The sequence below is a fragment of the Poecilia reticulata genome, linkage group LG5 (assembly GCF_000633615.1).
Source record: "Poecilia reticulata strain Guanapo linkage group LG5, Guppy_female_1.0+MT, whole genome shotgun sequence".
Classification (NCBI taxonomy): domain Eukaryota; kingdom Metazoa; phylum Chordata; class Actinopteri; order Cyprinodontiformes; family Poeciliidae; genus Poecilia; species Poecilia reticulata.
Window position 1 is genome coordinate 2966406 of NC_024335.1, and position 10674 is coordinate 2977079.

At 40.4% G+C, this 10674-nt stretch overlaps 1 protein-coding gene across 2 annotated transcripts in view; it reads left to right on the plus strand.

Annotated features, from left to right (window-relative positions):
• The first annotated feature begins 1029 nt into the window (after positions 1-1029).
• Positions 1030-10674, plus strand: part of asb14a (ankyrin repeat and SOCS box containing 14a) — a 10523-nt gene continuing 878 nt past the window's right edge. For both annotated transcript variants that reach the window (XM_008408357.2, XM_008408358.2), the window contains exons 1-11: positions 1030-1249; positions 1493-1653; positions 2570-2622; positions 2814-2948; positions 4065-4223; positions 4939-5184; positions 6920-7091; positions 8133-8238; positions 9133-9312; positions 9935-10063; positions 10139-10267. In XM_008408357.2, coding sequence (XP_008406579.1) covers positions 1520-1653; positions 2570-2622; positions 2814-2948; positions 4065-4223; positions 4939-5184; positions 6920-7091; positions 8133-8238; positions 9133-9312; positions 9935-10063; positions 10139-10267 — 1443 coding nt within the window. In that variant the 5' untranslated portion in view covers positions 1030-1249; positions 1493-1519. The remainder of the gene's footprint in view (positions 1250-1492; positions 1654-2569; positions 2623-2813; positions 2949-4064; positions 4224-4938; positions 5185-6919; positions 7092-8132; positions 8239-9132; positions 9313-9934; positions 10064-10138; positions 10268-10674) is intronic.

The window sequence follows — 10674 nt, forward strand, 5'->3', positions numbered from 1 at the left end:
TATTCAGCAAACACCAGGAAAACATACATTGTTGTGCTCACATGACCCAGGTTAGTTTAGTCAGATATTTGAAAAAATTATATTTTGTGTATATTTTATTCAAATTTGGTGCTTTATCCATAGGACCTGTTTTGCCCCTATTCTCAAGAATCACTGATATATATTATATATATTAGTGGAACTTTTCCATCTTTTGCACAGTTATGTTCTGAGTATAATCTTCCCACGTCAAGTTTTTTCCGTTATTTGCAGGTTCGGGACTATTTTAGGAAAAATGTATCGGATTTTGGAGCTGTAACGAAACATGAAACCTTGGAGGAAATAAATAAATTTGATCCTATCAATCAGGGGGCAGTGTCATACTTTTTATAAGATATTTAATTGTGTACCTGCAGACACAACCAGGATAAAGAAGGCATTGGGAGGATGAGTTGGGCCAGCAGCTGTCTGATGAAGTGACTGTTCAGTCAATGCCAGACACAATGTCAAACGATTCAAAACAATACATGAACTTCATTATTCCAGGGAGAAGCTGAGCACTTTCTTTACAAGCGTGTCTCCAATTTGTAATGGTTGTCAGGCTGCTGTTGGTAACTTGACACACACCTTCTGGTCACGTGTTCAGCTTCACTCATTCTGGAAGAAAATTGTTCACTTTTTTGACGGCTTTTGGAAAACAATGGGACCCAGAACCACTTATATTCATCATTTGGGTCTCCAGTGCGATGCAACCAGCCACTAAACATGAGAAAATGGCTGTTTTGTTTGGTACGGTGATTGCTAAAAGGTTGATTTTGACATTTTGGAAAAAGGATTCTGTGCCTACATTTGATCTGTGGTTGGGGGAACCAGCAAATACTTTCCATCTGGAAAGACTGAGATATTACAATGAAGATATAGTCAGTGTGTTTGAGAAAATATGGGACCCTGACGAACACCGTGCTGTTAGTCATGTGTTTAAGTCATCACTGTCTCTGGTGGGAGTAAATTTAGTAACGGGTGTCGTATATCTCCTTCATCGCTGCCAGAGCTGCAGCCACAGAAACGGTTCAGTCTGGTCTGACTCTTTAACGCCGCTGGTTAATCCATGAATGTTTTGTTTTCTTTAACGGGTTGTACTGGAAAACCTGGGAGTCTCTGCGCTGCAGGAAGCCATTTTGGTTTAAAGCTCTGGTTTCATTCACCTGCTTCTTTCTCAAACCTTCAGCAGCTTCAAATCTGATGCAGCGATTCGGCTGAACTAAACCAGGTAAAAGAGAAAAGCTGTAGGAATATGACAGAAATTTACTTCATTTTGAAGCTTTTTTCTGCAGCAAGTGTTTAATTATGGATAATTTCTGACTGAAGGCCCAGAGCAGATCTTTGCTTTATGCTTCCTACTGACAGATGAAAAGTTAAAAGGAAAACACTAAACTTGCACATTTTAACTTTACAAGCCAAATTCATAAAATGCAGAAATAACATCTGATGTTCTTTTCTCTTTAACCCAAAGCCTGGAGGTTTGTTTCCTTTGGATGCGATGAATCCTAGTGGATATGTGTTGGAGGATGATGAGGAAGATGCAGCGATTCAGTACATGATAGAGCAGAGTCTGCTGGAGAGCAGCAAGCAGAGGGAGGTTCACAGAGAGTCGTCAGCAGGAAACGAGCTGAGGTCAGTTCAGAGGGAAGAGGCCTGATGGAAGAACGTCCATCACTGAGCCACTACGGAGAACAAACCCGAACTTTTACCAAGCGACGAAACGATGGCGCAAACCAAAACGAGCAGAAAAGTTTAATGGGAACTGTTCATTTAAAAATGTCGCTCAGATAAAAAGTCTCTAGTTTCTTATTTAATAACACAGTGGCCCTTAAAGCTGCTGTCTACAACTTTTATTAAAAATGGTTTTTACGTATTTGTTGAAACTCACTATGTTGTGAAAAATTGAACTTCTCCAAACGCCAACTATAAACAACCAATCAGAGCCAGGAGGCGGGTCTTAGTGCTGTCAATAACCCTCAGTGTGGCGCTGCTCATCGCCCTGCTCTCTGCTATCCTGCAGCTAGCTTAGCCTGCTGTGAATGCTAAGGTTAGCTAGCTTAGCTACACTTTTCAACACTAAACAACAAAAAATAAACTCCGGACGGATCGAGACGGAAGTCCTCACCGAGTGTGTGTTCGCCGACACTTGAATCTTTTGTTCTTGATTTGTTCACGAGACGAGAATGTTTGTATCGACCTGAATAAGTTCTGATTTCACTGTGAGAAACGTCTCTTCCTCATCCAATCATTTCTGTCTTGAATCATTTCTGACGGTGGATAATGGTGAGTTGCTTCTCTGCTATTAGCACATTGAGTAGCGAGTATATGAGGATGATTGACAGCACCGAGGCCCTTCTTCTGTATGGAGCTCAGTTGGGGCCAAAAAGCACAAAAACAGATTTGGAACTGATAAAAGTTTCATCAAATTCTGCAGCTTTAAAGTTGCTAATGATGTCAAAAAGTGTTTTTATTAATTATGTAACGATTCTCAGCACCAAAACACTAAAAAAAGGAAACATCTGGATTCAGTTTCTTTGTTTTAATTCAGCACCGATTCAGGATCTTCCAACATCTCCAAGATCTTCTCTGCTATAAAACAAGGTAAACGACATCAAAACTTCTCTGATTTATTCTAAAATAATAAACTCAACTGGGAACTGTGTAAATACACACTATAAATGTTCAGAAAACAATCTTAGACGCCTAAAGAGTCGCGGTTTAACGCCTCCTTTCTAGTGAGTTTATCCTGGTATCGGTTGAGCGTAAAGTTCTGGACGATTCTGTTGCTCCAGGAAACGAGAAGCTGCTGAAGGATTTTTCTGTGCGGCTGAAAGACGAGTTTCTGCGGAGCGACAGCCGAGGCTGGACGCCGCTCCACGAGGCGGCAGCTCAGAGCAACCAGGCCGTCCTGGAGGTCACACTCACAGGTCTGATGAAACCCCGGTGACGTTACCCTCCATCTTATTCACATCCAACCAAGCTGGTGTCAAATGTGCCGCAGATATTTTCGTTTGTGCCGCTGTCGTTTTAAAGACATTAACTAATGTTTCCAGAGGTCATTAAAGGTCAACCAGCCCCTCCACCGTCTTTAAATCGGACAGAATTGGGTTTAATCAGCTCGGCTGCTTTTGCTTTGAAGATATTGATGAAAGTTTAAAGGTCAAAAGGTCAACCAGCCCCACCACGTCACCCAAATCAAATGAAATAGGTGTCAAATGTTTGTGCAGTGAAGATTTTCGTTTGTGTAAAAACATAAAATCCTACCAACTAATTTTGGCCTCGATTCCAGAGCAAATATCTAAAATTCTTGAATTAAAACAAAACTAACTTACAAACAGTTTTCAGTCATTTATAGGAGCTTTTTCTAAATTAATGATTCCTGAATATGAAAAAGTTCCAATGACAGATTATTTAATCTAAAAAAAAACAAACCAACTTTATTTATAAAGCACTTTAAAACAACCACAGCTCATACAAAGTGCTGTACATTAAAACACAACATAATAAAAAAATAAAAACTTACAGTTTAAAAACAAACGTATACAATTTAAAACTAGATCCCGCTGGTGTTGAAAGCCAAGTAAAATAGATGGGTTTTTAGACGAACTTTAAAAGTTCGTCTTAAAACTTAAAAGATGTTTTGTTGTAAATCAATCTGCCAGTGGAACCAGGACTTTGTTTAATAAGTAGTCAGAAGTTATTGACTTAAATAGCTCCTATATTTAACTGAAAACTTACTGATAAGATAGTTAAAATGTATTAAGTTACTAAAAATGTAGAATAACTTTAAAAATGATTCTAAAATAAGGAAAGCTTCTGTTGCTTTTGTTTAACAGGAGCTCCTTGGTGGAACTGGTGACTTATATCTCCTATAATTTCATCCTGCTGCAAAGAAAGATTAATTTAATATGTTTTATTTATTATTTTTTACTTCCAGGGGTTCTGATTAATATGAAGGCTCCTGTATTCTCATTTATCTATCTGGTGCTGAGGAAGCCGTGTGAAGAGATACCGGGTTTAGAAACGGCTCAAATGTCCCCCAGCTGCAGGTCCGGACTCTCTGGAGGCCCGGACTCTTCGGGGCCAGACGGCCCTCTTCCTGGCGGTGGAAGCCGGTCTGGTGGAAAACGCCTCGTTCCTCCTGGACCGCGGCGCTCAGCCGGACTCCCAGGACCAGGACCAGGACGCCCCGCTGTTTGTAGGTGGGCCGGATTATCAGCCAGTTTGCTGCTGCTGTCCTCATTTAGATCACAAACCTTTATTTCAGACACTCTGCGCAGAACGTTCGGTCACACACAGCTCACTGTTCCTGCTTCAAGATGACGCTGTGAGGATTTACACCAATAATCAGCTGGAAACTTTATATATTTTCCAGTTTTTTCAATATAGGAATGTTACAGATGTTTAAAAAGGCGAAGACAAAACTTATTACACTGCAAAAACACAAAATCCTAACAAGCATCTAGTTTCCAGTATAAATGTCTTATTACACTTTAATTAAGGTAAAATTAACTTATAACTATCTTTTCAGGAAGATATAAGCTTGTTTTCAGTCAGTAATTACTTAATATTTTACATGTAACTATTTATTACCATTTTCTGCATGTGTTTACAAATAAAACCTACATGAACAATTCATATTCAACATTATATAATATAAAACTTTTGCTTGTAGCTTTTCTTCTATTACACCTTTGTCCCATCCAGTTTGTCCAGTTCTTTCTGTCTTTTGTTCTCACCTGTTCATTAGTCCTCTAATCCTGGAAAGGTTCTTCAGGTGATAAAAGGCTGACTTTGTAACTGTCTTTATGTGTTTCTGAAGGTTCAGGTTAGAGTTCAGGCCTGATCGCTGGTTTCCAGCTGAAGCGTTTCGCCGACTCTGGATCGGTCCAACTCCAGTTTTCTGTTTGTCTCCAGCCATCCGTTCGGACCGAACCGACCTGGTGAAGCTGCTGCTCCTCCGTGGCTCCAGTGTGAACCAGGCGGGCTGCCACGGCCGCCGGCCGCTCCACGAGGCGTCGCGGGCGGGCAACGTGGAGCTGGTGAAGCTGCTGCTGGAGGCCGGGGCGCGGCCGGACCCACGCAGCAACTACGGCTTCACGCCGCTGGCGCTGGCGGCGCAGGGAGGACACCTGGAGGTGGTGGAGCTCCTGCTGAGGAAAGGTGAGGCAGAAGCTTTATGCTAAAAACCAATAAACTTTCTCATAACTACAAAGTAAAAATGTTGTCATCTTAACTCCAGAGTTGGATAGTAACTACATTTACCTGAGTAACTTTTTTTTAAATAAATGAACTTTTAGGAGAATTTTTACTACTTTTTTCTTTCACTTGAGTAATTTTATTTTGAAGTATTTTTACTCTTACTTGAGTAAAATTTCTGGATTTTCTACCCACTGAATGAAAAACAAAGTGTTTTAACCACCAGACACAGAGACACACCTGCAGTGTCTGTTCAAGTTTCATAAGTTTTTTATTGAAAGAAACTGATTTGGAAATATTTTATTGTCCTTGATTTTGTTAATTTGTCGTAGTTATTTGAGTTATTGTCATTTTCATCCTTAAAATACCGAAATTTCCATTTATTACATTTTGGTCCTTCTGAGGATGTAATTTCTAAATTGTAAATGATTAATAATTTGATCAGTCGACTTTTTACCAAACACCTTTTTACTCTTGAGTAATGTCTTGGATGGCTTCGTTTACTTTTACTTCAGTAAAAATATATTAAAGTAGAGCTGCTCATACTTGATATTTTGGGTTCCCTGCCAACCTCTGGCTAACTCTAGATCAGTGGTTCTTAACCTTTTTTGAGGTACCGAACCCCCCAGTTGCATATGCGCATTCACCGAACCCTTCTCATTCCACAAACACACACAAAATACTTTGCGGTATTCTGATTTAGTAATGTAATTATATGCCTCTAGTGGTGTTACCACCCCCACACCACTAGAGGCAGTAGCAACCCCGAAAAGATGCGACTAAGGAGCAGATTTAGACTATAGAATTTGGTAAAAACTGTGAGYTTTKCTGAAGTAATTAAAGACACAAGTTCAAATCCATGCTGAGAGAGGAGCTCCTTCAATCAGGGCTCCTCCGCAGCTCTGATTGGCTAAGCAATGTAACGTGATCCTCTGATTGGCTAAGCAATGTAACGTGATCCTCTGATTGGCTAAGCAATGTAACGTGATCCTCTGATTGGCTAAGCAATGTAACGTGATCCTCTGCAGCAACTGATGGCAAAGCGGGRCGTCATCACGACTTTACACAAGTGTGTCTTCGCGGCAGAGGCTCCGCCGAACCCCTGAGACCGACTCACCGAACCGCTGGGGTTCGATCGAACCCAGGTTAAGAACCACTGATCTAGATAATCGGTCATAAACATTAGCTCTGCTAGCTAAAGCGTTCTTTAGCGGGAGCTAATGCTAAGTGCTAACATTGAGAACAATGGAAGATGGCTGTATGCTGCTATTAATCATGTCTTAATTTTGATTTTTTTTTTTAGGTTTTTTCCAGAGAAATTTTACAAAACATCAACTTAATTTGTCACTAAGAGTTTTATAACAGCTGTTATCTAACGTATTTCAGAAATGGAGTCTGGATGCTTGGTACTTAATAAATCAACATTTATTGCTTTTCAAGCGTTTTGTCGGTGTGCATGTGCATATTGTGATATTTCAATGATACATTTACAGTATTTTGTGCGGTCTGAACCAAAGTTGTAATTTCATATTACGTACTTTGAATCTGACATAAGCGTCATTAACTTCAATTTAAATATTTATATGGGCTTCTATGTTATTGTGTTGTTTTGAGGTGAGAGATGTTTCTCTTCTTCCTGATTATTTTCCACTTTTGAAGTTTTTAATAATCATGTTATAAAATGCCGTCTGTCCTGCAGGAGCAGACATTTTCTCTCAGGCGCACGACGAGGCGTCCGTCTTATACGAAGCGTCTGCTTCAGGGAACGCGGCCGTCGTGCGTCTGCTGCTGGACCACGGAGCCGACGCCAACGTGTCCAATCACACGGGACACCTGCCGATCCACCGGGCCTCGCACAGAGGACACCTGCAGTGAGCACTTCACCTCACCTGTCCTCTTATCCAAATGGGAACAAACCAGTTTTAATCTAGTTAAAGCAGCTACACGTCTAAGAAAAGACAATATCATCAAAAAATTAAAAGTGTGTCCATCTACTTTTCACCTAAAATGGACACACCTTTCCATTTAGAATCATATTTGTTCATATTTGTTGAGCCAATAATGTAGAGTTGACTTTATTATATTATTGCCTTGTAACTTCAGGCATTAAATAAAACAGGCAGGGACAATAATATAGCTACAAGAACGACACAGAGGACAAGAGGGGAAACCAAGGAGACAACAATGGCAAACAAGATAGCAAATGTATTAATAATAAAGGAGCATTTTGTATTTTCCAGGCACATATTTCCATTTTATGCCACAACCAAGTTACTATGTTTCCTCCAGGTTTTATGAAAAAGCTGCACAGAAATCTGATTTCACATTTCTGCATCTGATGCCTAGAAATTGTCCATATGGACATCCAGACATGAATACATGTTTATGAATACAGACAACAGGCGCTCTTCTTCTACGCACTATAAAAACTCAAAACAGTCAGAAAACTGAAAAAACAAACATCAAAATAGTACTTTTGATGGTAAAAATCATCAAAACAGATTAAAATTCCCAAATTTTTATTTAAAAAAAGAGACAAACTCTTATATTTGTTTCAAGATGCTTGGACTATAAATATAAATGTACATGGTTTTAAATTTTAATCAGAAAAGGGAAATGATATTTAAAAAAATGTTGTTCATTTGTATGAACTTGATAAAAGTATTTTTTCAGTCAAAATTGAAATAAAAGCTAAAATATTGGAGTTGGGATTTGAACCTCACCGCATGTTGCTGCAATTAATCAACTTTAACCTGAAATGAATGCAGCAGAATTGACCTGTTGCTTTTTAGAAGTGGTAATACTGACTGAACGAGGTCACAAACAGGCAACATAATGTGCGTGTGGATGTGTGCGCGCGTGTGTGTGTGTGTGCGCGCGTGTGTGTGTGTGTGTGCGTGTGTGTGTTTGAGGTCCCTGAAACTGCTGCTGCCGGTCACCAACATGAGAGATGTGAGCGACAGCGGGATCAGCCCTCTTCATTCAGCGGCTGCAGAGGCGCACACACACTGCATCCAGGTGTGTGTGTGTGTGTGTGTCATAAACAGAAGTGTTTGATTTTAGTTTCTGTGATCAATCAACAGTCCTGCTCAGATAAAACTTGGGTCTAAAGCAGGGGGCATCCAAAGTGAGGACTGGGGGCCATTTGTGGCCCTTGAAATGTTTTTCTTTCGGCCCCTGATCACACATCAGGAATGGTAAAAATTGAGCCAAAAAAACAGGAAACGACTGAAAAACAATTGTCTGTTTTTCTTTAAACAAGGCAACAACAAAAATCTAATCAAAATGAAGACGTGATTGGCTGACAGAACGAGGCTGTTGGCTTCCTGCCGTCAGGCTACAGGGCGCGATGGTCGACTCAGTGGGCAGAAGCTAATTGTAGCATTGAGCAACTCAGCCATCTTCCATTGTTTTCAACTTTAGCGCTTAGCATTAGCTTCCTCTACTGAGCTCTTTATTGTTAGCCAGAGGTCTGCAGAGTACGCAAAAACTGTTCTCAAGTAAGAGAAGCACGACTTCCAACATATTGTTACTGAAGTAAAAGAGTTTTCCAGATTTTCTGATGAAACTGAAGCTACAGGGTTATTTCAGTGCATAATAACTTTGGACCAGTGGTCAAAAGTTTTGCCCTCGGGGTCAAAAGTGTCAAATTAAAACCACTGTGAGCTGACAAAGTTCCTTAATTTAAAACTCAACAATGTTTTTATTCTATTAAAGTACTGTATATTACATGAATGATTGTTGCCTTATTAAAAGGAAAACAGACTATTTCCAGTTTATTTCTGTTGTTGTTTTGTTTTTGTTTTTTTACCATTTTTACCATTGTTGTCTTGTGATCAGAGGCCAAACTATTTCAAGGGCCACAAACGGCCTCATCAGGAAATCTGGCGAACTGTCATGTTTTCCCATCAGGCCTTGCTGGATGCGGGTTACGACCCCAACTTCATGCTCCACCCCTGGATCCGCCGCAGCTACGACGACGAGAGGAAGTCCGCTCTCTTCTTCGCCGTTTCCAATAACGACATGGCGTCGGTGAAGCTGCTGCTGGAGGCCGGAGCCATGCCCAACCAGGACCCGGTCAAGTGTCTGCAGGTAAAACCTTCCAGGTGAAGAATAAACGGCTTAGAAGATGCCAGGGTAACGTTAATAAAGAGGCACAAACACTGGAAATCAGAAGGCACAAAAAGTCAAACCAGACCAAACGTCTCTTGGTTTAGGTCAGTTAAAGTCACCAAAAATATTTCTATTTGTGGAAAAACACAAAGCTGAGAGAAAATATGTGAAGTATTTTCTGTACAGACCTGGGCTGAAAGGCCGTTCAGCAAGGAAGAAACTTCAAAATAAACTCAAAAAGCCAGATTACAGTTTGATCTTTGTTTTTGGAGGAATGAACTGTGGTTAGATGAGACCTAAGAGGAAAGTTTGACCATCATCAGAAACGTTTCAAAAACGGCGACGCTTCTACCATCAGAACTGTGGAGTCTGGAGGTGGCAGCATGATGCTGTGGGGAGGAACTGGTGCACTTCATAAAACAAATGGCATCATGTGGAAATATTAAAGAAACAGCTACATAAATGAATTAGATTTTATTTGTAAAGCAGATTTCCTGTTTAATCTTCTTTTTTTCCTCTGAGCCTCATTTCATAATTCAGGATAGAAACAACATCCACTGATCATGTAAAACCTGGATTTCTGTCTTTCTTTAAATAAAAGGTTGCACTCCGTCTGGGCAACTACGATCTGATCCACCTGTTGCTGCGTTACGGCGCCAACGTCAACTACTTCTCCAAAATAAACACGACGCATTTCCCCTCCGCGCTGCAGTACGCGCTCAAAGACGAGGTAGCTGGAGAAACGTTCACATCGACTTTTAATGAACAGAATCTACACGACGAATGAAACCTTTGTGTGCAACAGGTCATTCTCAGGATGCTGTGTAACTATGGTTACGACGTGGAGCTCTGCTTTGACTGTCCCTATGGCAACAGCTCCCACATTCCTGAGGACTACGAGGGATGGACCTGCTCTGTGATCAAAGATACTTTGGTAACAAGAAAACAATACTGATTTTACTGCCAGTGTTTTGTTTTAAACTTAAGTATTGGGAGTTTGATTTCTGAACAAAGAACAGAGAACTGATTGGCCAACTGATCGCAGGTGTGAGGCGAGAAAGGCTGAGTAGAGAGGGACGTGGGGGTGAGTGAGCACAGAGGACTTGAGAATAAATCTGTCACTAAAGAAACTAAATAAAACTAGAGTGGCAAAGACTAACTGTACAAAGAAAAGAAGAACTAAACACCAACCATACTCACTGTGAGCAGCATGGTAACTGTTACTGGGTATAGGGCTATAATTCAATCCTTGAAATATTGAGAAAAACGCAGATATCTTAAGTTAACATTCAGGATCGTCAAAGTGTAGCTGTTTCAAGTCAAAACATATATATATATATA